At 39.7% G+C, this 22002-nt stretch overlaps 1 protein-coding gene across 1 annotated transcript in view; it reads left to right on the top strand.

Annotated features, from left to right (window-relative positions):
- The first annotated feature begins 1816 nt into the window (after positions 1–1816).
- The window catches only part of LOC126069135 (cytochrome b-245 heavy chain), a 38617-nt gene continuing 18431 nt past the window's right edge, over positions 1817–22002 (top strand). The window contains exons 1-6 of the mRNA XM_049872125.1: positions 1817–1934; positions 4514–4609; positions 6176–6286; positions 15845–15929; positions 18258–18403; positions 20512–20702. Of these exons, the coding sequence (XP_049728082.1) occupies positions 1890–1934; positions 4514–4609; positions 6176–6286; positions 15845–15929; positions 18258–18403; positions 20512–20702 (674 nt within the window). The 5' untranslated portion in view covers positions 1817–1889. The remainder of the gene's footprint in view (positions 1935–4513; positions 4610–6175; positions 6287–15844; positions 15930–18257; positions 18404–20511; positions 20703–22002) is intronic.

Below are 22002 nucleotides of genomic sequence, written 5' to 3'. Positions count from 1 at the left end.
TTGAGAGGGGAAAAGATGGGGAGAGCAGATTTTTAAAATTTTTTACTCATTAAGCATATATGCCTTCCTTCTTTAATGACTTAAAAATATGAGTACAGGCCTGAATTGCTTTTTGTATTAGTCAAGGTCCAGTAAGGCAAACAGAAACCACCATATTTCAACAGAGGCAATTTCATACCAGTAATTTGTTACATGGGTGATAGAAAAGTAGAGAATTCAAGCAGAGGGTGTCCAGGCAACATAAAGACGAACAACTACAAGAAGCAATTACCCTCCAGCTCTCATGGTTGGAGGGAAACTGGTAGGAGGTAGTGTAACTCAAGCCCAAAAGCCAGGGCCATCTGGTGGGAGCTAGAACTACAGTGGTACTGGCCAGTAGGAGCTGGTGCCACAGAGAGAGGGGATGATTCATGGGAGCTGGGGCATCAGTGGAGATACAGCCATTTCCAAGATGCCACTTGAATCAGAAAGCTAGGGGAAGAACTACTCTGACTTCTTCCCTGCTTCTCACCCTCCAATTTGACTGAACATATTAGAAGCCAGAGGGCCAAGAACCCTGGCAAATATAATTCCTTCTGAATCACAGCAGAGCAAGGAAACGGTGAGGACTGTATCTGGGAGCAGAGGCAAGTGACTAACACGTGTTTTGATTGTGTAACAATCATGTTTTCATTGTCTTTGAACTCATCTCTGTATGGGATGGAGCCAGGAGGCTGACAGCCCTTTATGTGAGTTACACATATTCCAACAGCAATGAATGTCATAGTGCCTTTCCTTAAACATTAAAAAATAAAAACAACATCACTTTGTTAATTGTCATAATTTTGGGGGACTGACTCATGTGCTTCATAGACATCAGCCGGAAGAGTTCACGGCTCTTCTTATCTCCTCTCTTGTTTCCTTCTGCTCCTCCAATTTCTTCTTTCACTTCCCTATTATCTATATCTGCTGTGCAACCACCCTTTTGCAATTATTTGATCAAATAGTGGGGTTACCACCTGGCCTTCTTGTTTCTTTCATGTCCTGAAGACTGAGGAGCACCTAGGAGGAAAAAAAAAAAAGTACTACAGCTGGCTTCTGGCATCTACCACATTTAACATAGACTCTGGAGCAAAACTGTTTGGGTTTCAAGCTTCACTATTTCCTGTGTGACCTTGACCAAGTAACTTAACTGCTCTGGGCCTCAGTTTCCTAATCTGTAAATGTAATCATACTAGTTGAACTACAGGGTCGCTATGAATTGCAATCAACTCAACAGCAATGTTTTTTTTTATAAGTGTTGAGTTTTAAGGATCAAGTGATTTGATATACAAATATATATGCATATGACATTTATTCATATATATGTCATGTATACACACATATATCTATTATCTGTTGCTTAGAACATTATATGGCACATAGTAAGCATTCTATAAATACCAACCATTACTATTGTCATTACCCTTTTTCAACAAAACTGTAAATACTGCTCCAGCCTGTCAAGAGGTATCACACCTGTTTCATGGGTTTTACCCAGCACCCAGTCATGGCTAGTTAGGTAATTTTTAAAAATTGCTATTGATAACTGATTAGTCTAAACCAGTTATAACTGTAAAATATATCCCACAAATTTCACTGCCATTTGTCCCTCAGTTGTAGAAATTGGTTTCATTTTTCACCCTGCAAGTTGTGATTGGATCATGGCTGACCCTTTTTCTGTAGTTTTTATGGGTTAAATATTTAAATTTGTTATGGAAACAAGTTTCTTGGTTGACCAATGATTAGCTAATTTCTGATAATAGAAAAGGAAACAGATTGCCCGAGGCTGCTGTTTTCATTTCCTCATGAGAAGAAGAAGTTTACAGTGTAGTAGAAAGGCAGACACAACGCTTTGAACCTCTGCCACCATGGGGAACTGGTTTGTGAATGAGGGACTCTCCATTTTTGTCGTTGTAAGTACAAATGGGTGATGAATTATGAATTCTCTGCTGTTTTTAGTTTTTGGGGGAGAGCTAAAGAAGAAGAAAGCTTTGCCTTGTTTATTTGAGAAATCATGTCGAAACTGATTTACTCTGAGAACATATATTTATCTGTAAGCAGACTGAGTCCACTTCCAAATCTCTTAATGGGAAGAATGTACTTAGGTGCCTCATTTCATCTAGCTTATTTCTTGACTTCCTGGGAGTACTAAATTAGCCACCAAATCACAGAGGGAGTAGAAAAATTTCATGTTAATTACTTCTGCTTCTGAGTTGTTTAATTATTAGTGAGAAGAAAATTCTCTACTTCTTATGCATTTACGCTGCTTAAAAATGGCCAATCAAAATTTTATACTATTTTCCAAATGAGAAGCACAAGGATAGCTTATTTATGGGAAATTTATAGCCTTTATTTCAGTAATTACATCAAACATAATTTAAGTTCTCAACTTAGTTTTTCAAAAAATCACATTGTTTTCTCTGAGGTCTAAACTTGAATTATTTGTAAGGTTTATAAAAATCCAAGAAAAGGGAATTAAAATAAGCTATCTAAATTATAGATTCATATGATCTATCTTGAGAAACAATTTTTGTAAGAAAAAGATGTAACTGATTTTCCAATAGACGTTATTTTCTGTGCTTTTTAATATAAAGATACAAACTATTCTCTTAAGATGGTAGTCTCAGCAAAGCAATCATGGGCAAATTGTGGATATACGAATGTGATATCTAAAAAACCTTTCCAAATAGCCAATGGAAACAAAACAGATCCTTAAAAGAACACTTATAAATTGAACTGTTAAAAGAATTTATCATGAAGTATATTAAGTCTTTGAATTTTAGACCTAGAAAGATATAAGTGCACAAATAACATAAAGACAAAAAATATTTTGACATTTAAAAAAATCACATTTTATCTGGACTAAACCAAGAGCAAAGAAGTTTCCTGAATAAACTGAATGCTTCGAAGACCAGCGTAGCAGGGGCAGGGGTCTGGGGACCATGGTTTCAGGAGACATTTAAGTCAATTGGCATAATAAAATCTATTAAGAAAATATTCTGCATCCCACTTTGGAGAGTGGCATTGGGGGTCTTAAATGCTAGCAAGCGGCCATCTAAGATGCATCAATTGGCCTCAACCCACCTGGACCAAAGGAGAATGAAAAACACCAAGGACACAAGGTAATTATGAGCCCAAGAGACAGAAAGGGCCACGTAAACCAGAGACTACATCAGCCTGAATCAGAACTAGATGGTGCCCGGCTACAACCGATGACTGCCCTGACAGGGAACACAACAGAGAACCACTGAGGGAGCAGGAGAGCAGTGGGATGCAGACCCCAAATTCTCGTAAAAAGACCAGACTTAATGGTCTGACAGACTAGAAGGACCCTAATGGTCATGGCTCCCAGGCCTTCTGTTGGCCCAGGACAGGAAGCACTCCCGAAGCCAACTCTTCAGACATGGATTGGACTGGACAATGGGATGGAGAGGGATGCTGGTGAGGAGTGAGCTTCTTGGATCAGGTGGACACTTGAGACTATGCTGGCATCTCCTGTCTGGAGGGGAGATGAGAGGGTAGAGGGGGTTAGAAGCTAGTGGCACGGACATGAAAAGAGAGTGGAGGGAGGGAGTAGGCTGTCTCATTAGGGGGAAAGCAATTGGGAGTATGTAGCAAGGTGTATATAAGTTTTGTGTGAGAGACTGACTTGATTTGTAAACTTTCACTTAAGGCACAATAAAAATAAAAAAAATTACATTTTATGCCAAGCCAACATACTAATGCAATATAGGTTTCTTCTAAGGACTTAGAACTATAAACCTGATATATTAATCACCATTATAAGAGAAGGTTACTTTTGTAAAAAAACAAGCTCAAATTATAATTTTAGTTCCCACTACAATTTCCCCTGGGAAATGACCTCCTTCTGGACTATGCACTCATATACTGGAAATTGAAAACAACTTGGAAAGCAAGAGTAAGAAGAATGACACAGTCAGAAAATGGAGAAGTCACTTCAGTACCTTCTTCTTTGTAAAGAGGGACAGATTTCTGGTCTCAGCATCTATGGGTTTTTAATAGCTTCAATGCACAGTAAGAAATGGAGCTGAGGATAGAGAACTGGGGAGTGTCGCCACTTGACGTAGTCAATGCCTGGAATGAAAAGAGCAATCACTCCCTAGAAGGGTCTCTTTGTTTTTAAATCCCATGCCCCTCTTTTGTATTTTTAAGAGATATCTGCTATTATCTAATATTAAGAAGGAAAGAGGAGAAAGAGAGGAGGGGAGATAGGCTGAAAACAACTTGGCATATTGGTCAAGTAGTAAAACAATCATGGGGGACAAGACAGGGTGGGAAGGTTAATTACAAAGTGTGGTGACACTGTGGCAGGCAAGTGCTGGACCTAAGCTGGTTACACCCAGCTTTGTAACTACCTTGGTCCAAGGCTGGACTTGGAGAAGTTCTGACCTCAGGAGGTCTGACTCCAACCTTGTGTGCAATTTACCTGTTGAAATGTAAAAACTTCACTCAACTATTTCTGTTTATGCAGCTGGTATGGCTGGGGATGAATGTCTTCCTCTTTGTCTGGTACTACCTGGTTTATGATGTTCCAGTTAAGTTTTTTTACACTCGAAAACTTCTTGGGGTAAGTATAAGTTCCATCTCTTGCAATATTGGCTGGCTCACATTTCTTATCTGACATTCTTGTACATACTTCCTCACACTTTAAGTAAACATTCTAATCAATAAATATGCAACACCGTCACCCTTATTTCATCGTACCTGCCTGGGCAAGATTCTCTTAATACCTTCCAGTATAGAGCAAACAAAAGTGGGCAAAGGGTCCCAGTGGCTTCCCTTCTCTCCCAAGAGCCATGGTGCCATTGTTTTGATTAAAGGAGAAATCTAATACTGACCCTGAAATGGAAAGCCAAGTTGTAAAGATAAATCCAGGGTAGCACATGTGGAACAAGTGGGACTTTCCATATTCTCTAAATATCCAATTCCTACCACTATTTTTTCTGTGAAAAGTCCTGCTCCTGGTGACATGTTATGAAATGATTTTCAGAAAATCAGTATCTTCCTACAAATGGAGCCTTTGAGAAACTTTCTGAAAGGCCATATCTGTTGAATTGGCCAACAGAATGGAGGCCCCCTGAGTTTCCTTGCGTACTTAGCATTCTCAGTTTCCTTGAACTGCCAGGCCTCTTCTTCATCACAAATGAAAATAATCACAATTGCTGCCACCCCCAGAGAATATCATTTGTTACATCCTGCTGAGTTAATTAATTGATATTAATTATAATATGCATTATAAATCGTATGTGTAAATAATTATAATATATAGTTGTAGTGCAATATTATAATTGCTGTTAACTTATCCATGTTGATTCTGAGAAGAATGGCTTCTCTTTGTTTCCTCTCTCCAAAATATGGCATTTCAAAGATAATAATTATTCAGGCATTACAAAGATATTATTCAGGCATTACAAGCATAATAACTCTAACGCCAAAGCATTATATACCACAGTAACCACAGTCTAAGTGCTGAGAAAAACTTTGATAAAATCTTAAAAAGGACCAGTTATAATATTGAGCTCTAGTTAATGATACGAATGTTGAAGTGTTTAGGGGAACATGAACCAGTGTCTGCAACTTGTTTTGAAATGCCTCAAAAAAATAAGATGAGTTGGTCGATGGATAGAGGGATGAATAAATGGACAGATATATGATAAAGGAAGCATAGTGAACAGCTGCTCGGGAAAGATGGTAGTGAAGGGAAACCACCTCCATGGGCAAGTCTTTGCATGGATATTTTTAATTTTCTACATAATATGGAAGGAAAGGTGAGTTGAGATTCAGATATATCCTGATTCATGTCACCAGGATTGGAAAATTGGCGAAGTAAATGTATATGGTGGAATCTGGGAAATGGGAAAACAGGCATTCATTAAAACTCTTACAACTTCTCTATATTTGAAAATTTTCATAATAAAATATTGGAATTGATGGGAAAGGTCAGTTTCACATCAAAACAAAGACTCCCAGTAGGACCTAAAGGAAAACTCTTGTCCCCGAAGGGCCTTCCTTTAACTTTACAGATAACTTGATGTCTCTAATGTGTGGGCCTCTGATGTGGGAGCCCTGGGGAGGTTAGGGATGTGTTCTGTGCTCACAGGAGTCACCCTGCTACGTATCCTGCTTCTTCCAGTCTGCACTGGCATTTGCCCGGGCCCCTGCAGCCTGCCTGAATTTCAACTGCATGCTGATCCTGCTGCCGGTCTGTCGGAACCTGCTCTCCTTCCTCAGGGGCTCCAGTGCGGTAAGGGAAAACAGTGTTCACTGAATTCTTCAAATTTTCAAAGACCATCCAGCTAAATGCCTTTTCTTAGGAAAAGCAAACCAACCAACGGTTTTTGAAGCTTTCACTCTGTACAATATTCATGACCCAAGCCGTGTCTGATGTTCTATTTTATTTTTATATTATTTGTGCATAGACTTCCCTGGGACAACCATTTAACCTGGACCAGATGTTTAAAAAAACAACTAACCAAACTATACCTCAAAAATAAACAAAAAAACCCAAACCCCTTGCTGTCGAGTCGATTCTGACTCACTCAGACAGAGTAGAACTGCCCCATAGGGTTCCCAAAGAAGGGCTGGTGGATTCGAACTGCTGACCTTTTGGTTAGCGGCCTAATCCCTTAACCACTGTGCCACCAGGGCTCCAACAATAGCAGTGAGAAAAAATATATATATATACATACATACATACAAATGTAGTTCCTGGGTGGCACATTATTTGGCTGCTAACCAAAAGGTTGCAGGTTTGAGTCCACCCAGAGGTGCCTTGGAAGAAAGGCCTGGCCTGATGATCTACTTCCAAAAAATCAGCCATTGGAAACCCTATGGTGCGCAATTCTACTCTGACACATGTGGTGTCACCATGAGTTGACATCGACTCAATGACAACTACAATAAGTATGTATATGTATGCACATATGTATATACATATATGTGTAATATATATATTATACACTCATGCATGCACGCATGTAACAATAATATGCACAATATAATGATTTAATTTTATATATATATATATATATTATACACTCATGTGCGCAAGCAGACACACGTATGTACCTAAAAGGGAATTTACTTAAGGCTGAAATGTAAGATTTGAGAATTAATTTTGCAGTGTCATTTTTTTTCTAAGTTTTTAAGTCAGAGAAGATGTATTTTGTAAAAACATCCCAAGCAGATGGAAATGATGGATAATTGAGTCACATTATAATGTGACTAAGAAGGTTGCTCCATGAAATTGGGGAGTGCTGAGCTTTGTAAATTGCCAGGGCTTCTTTTGCCCTCACTTCAACAATTTAGTGAGCCCCTAAACATGCTATGCTTAGAGGAAAAAAGATTATGTAGGCAGAGCCTTTGAAACTTATAAAATGGTCTATGCATTTTTTATTGGTATTATTACACAAAGATGAGAATAAACTTATCTACGAGGAGCTTAGAACCTACACAAGTACTCAAAAATGACACGAAGCAAAATATGACAACTCCCACAAGACATTACAAGTAAAGAGCTACTGGGAATCGATGTGGGAGAAATTAACTCAGGTGGGGCAGGCTATAAAGAAAAGTTTCTTAGAGAAAATGGCACCAAAGATGAGCATATAAGGATCAATAAGCCTCTAAGAGGCGTAAATGAGAGAGAAAGGCTTTCGACATAGAGAAAAGGGCATGGGGAAAAGCACAGCGGTGGGAAACTAGACATCAGCTAGTTCGAATTGCTGACCTTTGGATGGCAACTGAGCACTTTAACCATTGCACCATCAAGGCTCCTTTGCCAACTGACAGCCAAACAAAAACAAAAACTAAAAACAGCACTTAATATTAGCAATGACATTGATTACAAGACTCTCCAAATAATCTTCTCAACCGAAGAAAGCACAGTGGTCAAATTCCACTGTACTGAAAGTTTTATTGATGAGCCCACTCTAAAGTACAATATCCTGGATATTGTAGGTGATCGCTGATCATGTGTTGAATGAAACTCATGCACTGTAATTTTTATTTTCATTTTAAGGAGATAGAACTCTTTCCCCTGTTTGAATAATTTCTATTTAGAGGAAGCAAACTCTGAGAAACAGGTAGCATTTTCACCAGGATGACCCGTTAAGAAACTCTTGTTACCCCATAAGCCCAAATTGCACTGCTGTTGAGCTACCATGTCCCACGAGCAGCACATGTTGTAATGGCAGCTTTTGGACTTCCTGTGGTCCAAGAGGGAAGATCTTCATCAGTGTCTCTAAAGACAGGGATGAAATGAGCTTCGTCTTCATATCACAGAGAAGCTTGACTCTGTAACTAGACAAATCTTTTGTTTTTAAAAAAGAATGTATTTTTTTAAATAAAACTAGCAGCAAGCAACATTCTTTTATATACAAGGTGCGTCTTTCCTTCCCTTATCCCCAACTTGAAATGTGAACTTTGCAAATGAAACAGTTTCCTCTTTGGATTTAGTCGAGTCAGCCTCCTGTCACTAATGTTGGAAATCATAATGTTGTTGTTATTAGTTGCTGCCCAGTCAACTCTGACTCATGGTGACCTTATGTATAATATAATGAAACGTTGCCCAGTCCTGTGCTGTACCGTCTTCATGATCATTGGTACATTTGAATCCATTGGTGCAACCCACAGAGGGGGCTCATCTTCCAGCACTACATAGGGCAATGTTCTGTTGTGATCCATAGAGTTATCATTAGCTCATTTTTGGAAGAAGATCACCAGGCCTTTCTTTCTAGTCTTAGTCTTAGCCACCATCCATCTGTCAGTTTGTCATACTGTGGTGACTATGTGTTGCTGTGATGCTGGAAGCTATGCCACCAATATTTCAAATACCAGCTGGGTCACCCATTGTGGACAGGTTTTAGTGGAGCTTCCAGACTAAGACAGACTAGGAAATCATAATATTTGCCATTTATGAAGACTTCAAAGACCTCATCTTGTTAAATCTTTGTATCGAGCCAGAGAGGTGGGGACAAAATTACATTGGAGAGCTGGGACTCAAACCCAGGTCATTAGGCCCCCATAGTCCATTCACTTTCCTCTGTGCCTTCTAAACTTCTTGGAACTCTCCTGTTGAGGTATTATGGTCTTCCAAAACCAATCATATGTATGAATGTTTGAGCAAGCCAAATAAACTACGCTAGAAATGACAATGATGTTGTAACTTCAAGAATTAATTAGTAGGACACTATGTGAAAAAAAAACCACATAACTTCTGCTCGGTTTCTAGTGGCCTTAATCCTTTAGACTTTGCTTTGTAAAATCCTTCTGGTTACATGGAGAAAAAAAAGCCCCAGGGTTGGCCCACCTTAGGGAAGGTAGGGGTAAAAATTCTCTACCTGCTTCGTTGAGGGAGATGGCGGATAGGGTGGGGCTCAAGATACAGAGGTCTCTGAAGAAGCCTTAATAACCTCAGCTTGCCATTCCGAAACTAATTTCTAACTGGATGGATAGAAAGAGGAAGGTGAAGAGATTGAGGCCTTGTCTGTAACCTTATATAGTATGGGAGTCAGAGACCTTCAACATTGGTCTGTCTCTAGCATATAGTCTAAGGCAAGCCTCTTGGACTTTCTGTCTCAAATTTTTTTTAGCCAGAAGTCAGGTAGAATAATGCAAATGTAAGAATGAAAATGATATTTAAAAAGTATATTAATTGATTCAGTCCATCAGTTAGTGAGTTGTCAGTCAATGATTACTTGTTGAGTGCCAGCTATGTGATAAACAATAGGGACATGTGGTGAGTAAAAGAGTAACACATGGGTGGGCCATGGGCTCAGGGAGCTTAGAGTCTTATGTGGGAGATAGAGAATAAACAGGTAATTTCTAAATGATAAACAGTGCTATACAATTAGAAGGTGGTGTTCTTCATGTCTGTCACATATCCTGTCACTAGGTTTGGACGTTACTATCAACTTCTTAGCCTGAGATCTGTAGTTTCAAGGCTGGTTTTTGCAAGTTCTCCTAAATGCACATAAATATCTATCTAATTCAGATTCATTAATGGTGTTTGTGGTGAGACCAGGTATACACAAAATAGAACTTTTAAGTTTCCGTAACATGAAACTCATATCACACCCCATTAAATATGTACTTCTTTTTAGTTCCACTTCTCGTTTTTTTGAAATGATTATTTTTTCTCTCTCTCTAAGAGTTTGAGCAGAGCATAGAAATCTGCTGAGATGACTCAATAGTCTGCCTTGCACTTGAATATCAGGTTACTGAGATTGAGCAAGGGATAGTAACAAAGAAACTTCCCTTTAGAAGTCAATGGCAGAAAGCAAGGAGATAGTTTAGTGAGGAAGCTATGGGGTATGATGGTGGCTTGTGTAATTGGTAGGTGCTGGCAGTAATTTAGAAGTAACTCAAAATCATATAAAAGGGATCTGCATGGTGGGAGGAATAAAAAAGCAGTCACAAGCAACAAAACCTTTCTATCCCACACCACCAGCTGGTTGTCTTGCTCCCTTTTTAGAAAATGGTGAGTGAATCACATTCTTGAAAGCCAAGTATATGAGTGTGTATGACTTGTGGTTTATTTGTTTGTTTTCCATCCCTGATTGTGCTAAAGAGGGTGATTGGGAAAAAATTAAGGATTGGTGCCCTGGTGGCTACTAGCCCTTTAGTGATTAGTGGCCCCTGTTTATTCTTTTAATAAAAGTTGTGTGTTTTATATTAACTTAAAAAAATTACTTATTAAGATAAAACAGTATTATTGAGTGGGCCTTGTATTTCCCAAGCACATCACTTCATCGTTCTGACATTTTGTTTATTTTTCTCTGTGGGACTGTTGCTAAAGCTGGTAAGGAAGTTCAATATCTATTGTTTCACATTTTTGATTAACCATGTTGATGATGATGATAAAAATAAGACTGTGGAGACGATGTAGGGACCACAATGAAACCACATTCTTTTTCTTCAAATTCAGCATGTGGAGCCAGTGCGTTTCCCCCCCAAAGTTTCAAAAGGATTTATCAGGAAGTAGAAAAGAAAGCAGTGTGGCAAATATAGATATGGGGGTAAATATATCTCCGTAGGTTTGGCGAGCATGATGTCCTTCTCCAGGAACTGGTCCCTCCTAGTAACATGTCCAAAGTATGTGAGACAAGTCTCTCCATCCTTGCTTCTAAGGAGCATTCTGGCTGTACTTGTTTCAAGACGAATTTGGTCATTCTTCTGGCTGTTCTTGGTATATTCAGTGTTCTTCACCAACACGATAAATTCAGGTGCATCAATTCTTCTTTGGTCTTCCTTATTCATTGTCCAGCTTTCACATGCATATGAGGTGATTGAAAATACCATGGCTGGGTCAGGTACGAGACCTTCAATGAGATGGATTGACACAGTGGCTGCAACAATGGACTCAAACATACTAACCATTGTGAGGATAGCATAGGACCAGGCAGTGTTTCATTCTGTCGTACATAGGGTCGCTATGAGTCGGAACCAACACGATGGCACCTAACAAGAGCAAGGTTAGCATAATTATCTTGGTTTCTAGGGCAGCGAAAGTGTAATTCATTTATTCAACCAAACAATTATTCAAGGACTTTTTAAAAGTACATGACATATTGCTCTGCCTACAGGAAGCTCAAGGAGCCCTTGTAGCACAGTGGTTAATCACTCAGCTGCTAACCGAAAGGTCGGTGATTTGAACAAGCCACTCAGAGGGAGAAAGATGTGGCAGTCTGCTTCAGTAAAGATTACAGCCTTGGAAACCCTACAGGGCAGTTCTACTCTGTCCTGTAGGGCTGCTATGAGTCTGAATTGACATGAGTCTGAATTGACTTGACAGCAAAGGGTTTTTTTTTTTTTTTTGCTTTTATGGGAAGCTTATCCTGTAGCTGGGGAGCCAAGCCATACTAGAAGAAAAGTTATGTAATTATACAAAAGAACATCAAATATTTATTTAACACCTTTCAATTAATCTATGCAATGGACCTATAAGGGAAGAACTATGATTAATATACAGGTGAGGAAATGGGAGACTGAGTAAATTGTTCAGTGTTTCACAGCTAGGTGGTAGGGCTGGTATCTAACACAGGTATATCTGACAGCAAAACTTTCTTCTCTGAAATGTAACCCAGTATGGCTTTCCAACACTACTAATTCCCATTCTCTGATACTTAGGATTCCAATCAAGTATCATCGTTCCTGTAAGAACTGTACTATTTTTCCGTTGCTGTGTTAGAAATTACCACACATTCCATGGATTAAAAAAAAAACACTCTTTTGACGTAATAAGCTCTAAATTCTGTAGATCAGAAGTCCAGCATACCATGGCTGGGTTCTCTCTGTGTAGGGTATCACAAAGCTGAAATCAAGGTGTTGACTGGAACAAGTTCTCATCTGAAAACTATGGGTAAGAATGTGCTTCCAAGCTCATTCCTGTTGGCAGAATTTAGTTTCTTGCAGTTGCAAGACTCAAGTTCCCTGTCTCCTTGCTGGCTGTTACCTGGGGGACATTCTCAGCTCCTGGAAACCCTTGCATTCCTTGGCATGTGCCCCCCTTCAAGCCAGCAACAGTGTGTGAATCCTTCTTCTGCTTTGAATCTCTGACCTCCTCCGTCTCTGACTTCTAGACCCAAATTTAAAGGGCTCATTTGATAAGGTCAGGACCACCAAGATAGATAACCTCCCTCTTAAGGTCACCTGATTTGGGACCTTAATTACTTCTGAAATATTCCTTTTTCCGTATAAAGTAACAAAATCACATAAATGATACGGCGTCATATTCACAGGTTCTGCTCCCACTCAAGGGGAGGAGCTTATACAAGGGTGAGGGTCATAGGGGGTCATCTTAGAATTCCGCCTGCCACAGGACTCTTAGAAACTCTGGAGGAACTGAGAAATTGAAAAAAAAGATTTCCTTAAAATTGTAAAGACTAGAAAGTAGCAAATGAAATTTCAGCACTTGAAAGCAACACAGAAGATACCCCGAGGCTATATAAGAAAACAATTTTTCACCACCAGACATGTAAAATAAGTGTTTTCAAAAAGGAACTCTTTGTTCTGAGAGTCTGAGTCACTGATCAGCTCCACAGGTGGACACTTAGTTGTAGAGGATACTGTCGTTGCCCCACCCATATCCTCTACAGATTGACAGTTCCAATACATGGGACAGCTTCCTTCTGCAAGCACCAGTGATTCTCCGCCTGAGGATTTTCTTTCAGCCCTTACTTAAGGAAAGCCTGAAATGCCAGAGAGTTGATGCCCCGGGAGTAGCCCTCAGCCCATGATGGATGGGGGTTGGTGAATAAATACCCCAGCTCCCTAACCTTTTAGGTAAAATAACTCTAGGGTGTTTTCTACGCAGTCTTTCAGAGTTCCTTAGTGGAACTGAGCGAACTGATATATGACAGTGATGGCTGGTATGATAATACACCCTTTATTGGTTTCCTTTTTGTTTCTGTCTCACTCCCCACTTCCCTACCCACATTTTCTAGGATCGCCTACCGAATAGAGTACTTACATTTAAATTCTTGTCTCAGGTTTTTTTAGACACTTAGAATAATAGTGACTATATCTTTGCATTTAGTTTGGTGAAAAAGGGCATGAAACTTAAAGACAAATAGACTTAGATCCCAACCACTGTGTAATTTTAACCTTATTTTTTTTATCTCTAAAAAGAGGACAATAACATGTACCTCATTGCATTAATGTCTATAAGTAAAATGCCTGGCTCACAGAAAGCACTCAATAAGGCCTAACTCTTTTTTCCTTTTTCTAGAATCCTCAATGTCTTCCTTTCTAGTTTCCTAGGGAAGCCATAACAAATACCACAAAGTGGCTGGGCTTTAAAGAACAGAAATTTATTTTTCTCGCTGTTCTGGAGTCTAGAGGTCCAAATTCAGGACATTAGCAGGGCTAGTCTCTCTGTCTCTGTCTCTCTGTCTCTGTCTCTCTCTGTCTCTCTCAAGTTGGCTTTAGAGGAAGATCCTTGTCTCTTTCAGCTTCTGTAGCCTTGGTGTTTCTTGGTGCTCCTTGGCTTGTGTTTTTATATGTCTTTTGTGTTTTTTTTTATAAGACACCACTCAGATGGGTTAAGTGTAGGACTCAACCTGCTCCAGTATGGCCTCATTAACATAGTAAAAGAAAAATATCCTCTTTCCAAACAAGATCACCCTCAAAGGTACAGGGCTTAGAACTTCACCATGTGTTTTGGTGGGACAAAAATCAATCCACGACACTAATTTTTCTACAATTCAAGAGTCTGCTCTCATGTTTCAAGCAGCCTGGCCCCCTTGGGTGTGGTTAGCTGAGAGATAGTGGAGTAAGCACAGTTTTCCAAGTAATTATATTTTTCTATAAAAATCAGGAATTTTCATTAAAATAAGTAAGCCAAATATTAAACACTCATATAAGTAAACACTGTTTTCCATGTAATTATATTTTTCTATAAAATCAGAAATTTTTGTTAAAATAGGTAAACGAAATATTAAATATAGGAGTATTTAATATTTGGCTTACTTATTTTAATAAAAATTAAACACTCCTTTATTTAAATTTGGAGCCCTTGTGGCAAAGTAGTTATGCGTTTGTCTGCTAACCAAAAGGTCAGCAGTTCGAATCTACCAGTCGCTCCTTGGAGACCCTATAGGGCAGTTCTACTCTGTCCTATAGGGTCACCATGAGTCAGAATTGACTTGACGGCAATAGGGTTTTTTGTTTTTGTGTATTTAAATTTAATCGAATGTGATGTTTAAAACAAGGTATTTTAAATACCCAAGAACTTTTTGGCATTTCACTCTCCTCCTCTGAAAGTTCTCTGAATCTCAGTGATAGTGTATTTGAACTCAAAAACAAGGCAGCCAGCAGGAGCCGTTGGGCAGTTTTCAGGAGGGCAAAGCTCTGATTCATCCATCAACCAGGTTTTTGTTTTTTTCTGCTTTGAACATTGGCCTGAATCCAGATTCAAAACCACATTTTCTAACATATGCAGTTAAGACAATTACACTAAGTGTGGATCCAAATACTATTTTTACGTCAAGGCAATCACATAAGGTATGAAATAAAAGACTATGATGAAAGCTCTTGTATCAGAGCCTGGGTTTAAAGCCCAGTTTTGCCACTTATCAGCTGTGTGACCTAAGGCAAGTTAAGCTTTCTATGCCTTTGTTTCCTCTTCTATGGTGTATTGATAATAATGGTACCTCACACATAAGACTGATGTAAGAATTAAATGAGTCAATGCATGTGAAACACTTAAAGCAGTTCCTTGCACAAGCTCTTGGTAAATGTTATCTATTATCATTTGGTCAGTTATCTCCCTCGCAATGTCATTTCTGATCTGCATGGGTAGGTGACCCTTGTTTCTTCTCCCATAGTGGGTATGTCCTAAAACCCTGTTGTTCTAGAACGATTCACTTGTTCTAGAACTCTTCACTTGTCTATGCCCTCACTAGACTGTCAGCTGTTTGAAGGGATGCCCGTTCCTTTGTTTATTTCTATATCGCTGTTTATTGGAGAAATTAATCTGAACTAGAAAGTATGTGGTTAGATATATTTTCTATCCAAATTCATATTTTTATAAAATGAAGCAATGAATTCCAGAAGAGAATTTGCATGTCACTGGTATGCAAACAGAACACATACTGCCTAACACTGCTATGCCATTTACTGACTGTTTCACCTTGGATGGATGACTGAATCTCTCTGAGCCTCAGTTTTCCCATCTGTCAAATGGGGATAATGATTGTACTTTGTGGGGTGTTTGTGAGACTTAAATGAGCTGATACATATAAAATGTAGAAAGCTTTCTTGTTAACAATTATTATCCCATTCTTTTCCTCTTAATCTGAAGTGCTGCTCAACAAGAATTCGAAGACAATTGGACAGAAATCTCACCTTTCATAAAATGGTGGCCTGGATGATTGCACTTCACACTGGTGAGTTTATTAAGGCATTTTAGATTGCAAAGAAAACTTGGAACCAGAGAATTCTCTCTATTTTTAGATACTTTTTGTAGGACGCCAGCCTTTACAGGTAGATTAGGTAGTGGTTGGCTATGTTGCATATTTTGAATGAGTTCGAAAATATTTGCCACACTTTCTGTCATTCCAATATTAGGATTTACTCCTTTAAAAAAGGTCTTAAAATTTTTTCATCTTCAGAATTTTCCTATAAAATTGAAAATACGCTATGAGAAAAGTCAAGTCTTGTGTCCCCACCTTTTTCCATTGTGAAGATCCTTTTTTAATACCAAAAATGTTTGTCAATTCACATGAGAGCTTTTATTCATTCATTGAACAGAAATGCTTGGTGCATATGTGGAATTGTTGATTTCTTGCAGTAACCTCACAGGGGCCAGAGCCCAAAAATTGAGAATCCCTTAAGATAATCCTTATTAGCTAAACATATTTATTATTAGAATTATTATTCTAATTTAGGGATTGCATAGTTGAAAACTTGAAGTGTAAAGCGATAGAAGAGACTAAAAGTTCAGAAGGAAGGAGAGAGATGTGGTTAGGGATGTGGGAACCCCTGAAAGTCAATGTTGGAGATGTTTGAAACCTTCTACCCACATAGCTTGATTTATGGAGAGTGGGTGTATTCGGGTGAAAGAAGGGGCTATATCCGGGACGCTTATCAAATCTCCACTAATTCACTTAATAAATAATTGAATTGCTAGACATTAGGCATGCACAGTGATAAACAAAACAGACTTTTACTCTGCCCTTAAGGAGTTTGTCCCTAGCTTGAGTAAAATAGGCTTGAATTGCAGGTGTTCAACTGACTTTCTCTTCTTCTACAAATAGAGCATGCAGGCTTTCTGAGCTGTGGTAAATGAAATAATTCAAAAGTGAAATTTTTGATAAAATATTGTTAGAAAGCAACATAGTATACTGGTTAAGAATACAGAATTGCATGCCAGACTGCCTGGGTTTGAATCCTAACTGCTACTTCCTAGTTTGATGAACTCAGGCAAGTTTTTAAAGCAACCTATGACTCGATTTCCTCATCTATAAAATGAGGTGATAAATGTTGTTGTTAGGTGCTGTTGAGTTGATTTTGACTCGTAGCAACCCCACGTGAGAGTAGAACTGCCCCATAGGGTTTTCTAGGCTGTAATCTTTATGGGAGCAGATTGCCAGGTCTTTCTCCCATAGAGCTGCTGGGTGGGTTCCAACCTCCAACTTTTTGGTTACCATGTGAGCACTAAACCATCACGCCACCAGGGCTTTCTGAGGTGACAATAATAGTACCTATATATTTTTTTATATCATTAGATTAATGTAAAGATTAATTGGCACCCAGTAAGCCCCTTGGTGGTGCAGTGGTTAAGAACTCAGTTGCTAACCAAAAGATTAGCAGTTCGAATCCACCAGTTGCTCCTTGGAAACCCCATGGGTCCATTCTACTCTGTCCTCCAGGATAGCTATAAGTCAGGATCGACTTGATAGCAGCAAGTTTTTTTGGTTTTAGTAAGCCCTATGTAGGAGTTTCTGGGTGATGTAAATGGTTAAGTGCTTGACTACCAACTGAAAGGTTAGTTTGAACCAACCTAGAGGAATCTTGGAAGAAAATCCTGGTGATCTACTTCCGAAAGATCACAGCCTTGAAAACTGGCATGCAATTCTACTCTGCAACACATGGGGTTATCATGAGTCAGAATCAACTTGATGGCAACTGATTTGGTTTTGGTTTTTAAGCCCTATGTGTTTGTTAAATAAAGGATGAAATTTATTATTTTTTTAAGAGAGCCATATTTATGGCCATTGGTTTGTATCAATTCAATCAAATTTTGTCTCTCTCTGGAGGTAATGTCAGACTCAGGTGATGTTATGGCTGGTGAATGGGCCAGTCATAGGCATACAATACAGGAGAGTCTTCTTGTTTGAGTACAGCTATATCAGGGGGAGAGAGAAAATGAGAGCACATTTAAGCACCCTCGGAGACCAAGGATATTTTGTGGAATCTTAGAACTTGGGTCCTTAGGATCATGCAGTTTAACAAAACTATGCATTTTTTACAAACGAGGAAACCACAACCAGAGAAGTTATGTGATTTGTACATATCACACAGCTAGGAGATCTTCCCACTAGAATTGCCTTGCCTTTCTGGTCCTGGAGACCCAGTTCTTGTTTACAAGCGTCCTGGGCTCTGTGTCTCTCTATGACTCATCATAGTGTCAAGAACTGTAGCCAGAAACCTGGCATATAATAAAAGTATATACACCCTTTACCCTTTTTGTTTCTCTTCTCTACCCTCTTTAGCTATTCACACCATTGCACATCTATTTAATGTGGAGTGGTGTGTGAATGCCCGTGTCAACAATTCTGATCCTTATTCAATAGCACTCTCTAACATTGGAGATAAGCCCGGTGAAACTTACCTCAATTTTGCTCGCAAGAGAATCAAGGTAAGCTTCTCATTTCCTGATTCATATGTTCCCTAGGCCATTAAAACTAAAGGCTAGATTCAATGAGTGAAGCACTCTACTTAGAACAATAACAAAATATTGACTAACCTTCAGAGAGACAGGTCTGTAGGTGATAAGGATGTGGGGTGCAGAGCAGATGTCCCTCACATTACTGATCCCGTGTGTGGATGGTCACTACACATTCTCTAGGTTCTTACATTCATCTGTGAGAATGTGTGTACATGGAACCTGGAGTAACTCAGTAATCCTCAACATACTCCAGACGGTGCCCACCAATCAAAGAAGGCCAGGAACACACGTGTAATCAAACAAAACTGGGTTTATCACTTGTTGCAGCAAAAGAGACCTCATGCAGTGAGAAGTCCACATTATCTCAAGAGGGTATTAAGAAGGACTTGTTATAGAATTCAGGCTTGTGTTAGGTGACTTTAGGGTGGGTTTAAGGAAGCAAAGATTTGCTCTGGATCAGATATGGCCAAGGATTGGGGATAGTTCTAGGATTGGGCATATTAATTTTTTTCCTAGGTAGTAGAAGGGATGGAATGGGGTAAGCTATAATAGGTAAAGAAACAGCAGTCACCCATGCTTTTTATCTTAGCTGGGGCAGAGTTGTGGAGTGGTTTTGTTTTTGTCTCACTCCATTACAATCACAATGTGACCTTGTCTGATTTTGGTGTTCTGTGAACTTGTTTATGTTAAATAGGGAACACCCTGCCCTAGGTGTTAGTACCAGGCCAGCCACCAGCTGTCAGCTGTCAAGGATGCTTTTGTTCTTTCATACCTACAACATCTTAGGGGAGGACTGTATCTGCTAATTGTCATTCCTTAAGAAGCATAGTGCAGTTCTCCAGGAGCAGCCATGAGGACATCCAGAGGCAGAGACTTCTCCCCACTTCCTCAAGCAGCCTTTGAAGCTTTCTACACTCAGAGAAAGAAACTCCAAGTCATCGTTATGTGCCTCTTCGCTCAGGAGGGTGGCCAAATCCCATTACTATACACCAACTTCCAAATGTTTTTCCTTGTGCTTAGAAAAGACTACAAGGGGAAACCCTTAATTTTGCACACACAAAAAAATTACCCTCTGAGTAGTATGAGAAAAGCTTGCCTAGACTACTTGGGGACGGAATTAAACTGAACAGCAAACAAAACAGAAAATTTTTTTCTACAATGTCTTGGATAATTTTTCTCTTATATTTGTTCATTGTTTGTACAATGATATAAAAGGGTGGCAATGTGAACATATTAGGTGAGCAGACACTACTGTGCTCTGCGCAGATCCCCGTGCATCACTTTTACTGTCTGTGCCCCTCCCTTTCTGTGTCCTTTTGCTTTCAATGGTCTGTGCCTGTGTTTCTTCCTCAGAGGACTACCCTGGGGATACCGGATTCCTTTTGCCTACAAGCTCAGAGCCCTGAAAGGGCCTCCTGGATGGTTACTGCTCCCTAGAAAGCCCTTAGCCAGTGACTGATGGGTACAAGCCATGAAAGTCAAGCTCCCTTGCCTGAAGTCAGGACAGACCCTGAGGTGTAACTCACCCTCCAGAGCTTCCCTGCAGGATCAGGCCCAAGCTACCCTCCGTGAGACTTTGCCTGAGATCATGCCTTGCTTGACTTTTTCTTGTCCTGTTCTCTATTTCCATACCAGTTTCTTCTGGAAGCACACCTTTTATAAATCAGTTGTCTATGAATCTACACCTCATGGTCTGCTTCTGGGAAACCCAGCCTAAGCTCTTAGGCATGCCCAGATTACATTTGCAAACTATGCACTGTGGCCATTAATTCCAAATCAAAGGAAGAAAGAGCTTCAGACACTTTTAGGGCATCTTATAGTCAACTGATTTCCTTTGTTACTCCCTTAAAACTGTTTCAGGGTATCAATTCATATTCCCTATGACACCACTACCATGTAAGCCTTTTTGAAAATTTAGAAATATCGATTCCAAGTCTATGTCTCTCTGTGAGGGGATAATTGGGACTACCAAAAGGGGGTATGAAAATGCCTATTTTTCTGTACACTAGATATTTCATAAATACATAGTCATGCATATGACAGCCTATAAATAATGTGTGTGTGTTTGTATTTTCTAGAACCCTGAAGGAGGCCTGTATGTGGCTGTGACTCTCCTGGCAGGCATCACTGGAATTGTCATCACACTGTGCCTCATATTAATTATCACCTCCTCTACCAAAACCATCCGAAGATCTTACTTTGAAGTGTTTTGGTACACACACCATCTCTTTGTGATCTTCTTCATCGGTCTCGCCATTCATGGAGCTCAGTGAGTGTTTAAACTCCAAGGCCAAATGCATTCTGCCCCTTAGTTTCTAGGTATGATGCTGTGTTAGAGGCACAGTGACCTCCTTGCCTGTGTGTGGTGGTCAGCCAGACTGCCAAGGGAATGTGAGGGGACAGTGGAGGTCAGCTCAGTAGAAACTTCTGAGCAGCACTTCAGTTTCTTGCACCCAGTTAATTGCTCTTCCTAGTCCTGTTACTTATAGCAAGCATGGAAAAATACACCAAAGTCTGAGTATCTTTGCAAATGTATAAAACATGTTGAGAGCACTGGTGGGTTCTAGATGTCTGTGGCAATGTCTCCTGTGGCTTATTCACTACTAACTTAGACAAACTCCTAAACTAGAGGGGTTAATGATTAATCAGTTGAAGGGTTTTACTGTAGTTCGATGAGTTTGATTCAAGCCAACACTCGTTTATTGGTTGCCTACTGCGTATGAGGACCAATCTCAGGCACTGTGGGGAACACTAGAAGGAAAAATACATGAGTATTGCCTTCAGCTATCCTACTATAATAAAGGTAGCAGTTAACCTCTGTTGAACACTTGTTCCATGTCAGACTCTGTGCTAAGGGTTTAACATGGAATGTTTCTTTTAACCCTCAAAATGTATAGGTGTTCTTACTATTTCCATTTTACAGACAAGGAAAGTGAGGCTAAAAATGGTAAAATAAGTAGCCTAAGACAACCAGCTGATAAGTGGCATGTTGGGATTGGAGCCCAGATGGTCTAAGACAGGCTGTGATAAATGCTGTAATAAGACACACAGCACCTGGGTGTGTGGGTGGACGAGTTTGCCTTATTAGGAATCCTCTTTAATACCAGGTTTCCTTTTTATAGTGTTTCACATTAGCTGATTCTCCCACCTGCGCACAGAGGCGGGCCTGGGGAGTTTCCTGGTGGGGGCATGGGGCCCCAAGAAGCTAGTGGTGGAGGAAGTAGGTGCTCAAAGCTCAGTGACACTGCTCAGGGCCAAGTCCACCTAGAGGAGGCCATGACCTGTGTGAAAAGGGTGAGGAAAGGCAGCATTGGGCAAACACGTGTGTACTTTTTTGATCAGCTTGCTGACTCTGACTCCTGATAATACTCTTTCAAAACATTGGAAAATCAGTGTAGACAAAGAATTTCTTGACTGTCTTAAAGCGATTGAGCATCTCTAAAGGGGATTTAGCCATAATCCCAGCTGTTTCAGAAAATTCTAGAAAAGAGAAAGAATTTCTTCCCCTCTCTAGTTTAGTAATACTATCACTTTAAGCTTATATGGTTTCACAGATATTCATCTCCCTT

The sequence above is a fragment of the Elephas maximus genome, chromosome X, assembly GCF_024166365.1.
Source record: "Elephas maximus indicus isolate mEleMax1 chromosome X, mEleMax1 primary haplotype, whole genome shotgun sequence".
Classification (NCBI taxonomy): domain Eukaryota; kingdom Metazoa; phylum Chordata; class Mammalia; order Proboscidea; family Elephantidae; genus Elephas; species Elephas maximus.
The sequence above is the reverse complement of the archived record's forward strand: the minus strand, read 5'-3'. Positions and strand labels throughout refer to the sequence as shown.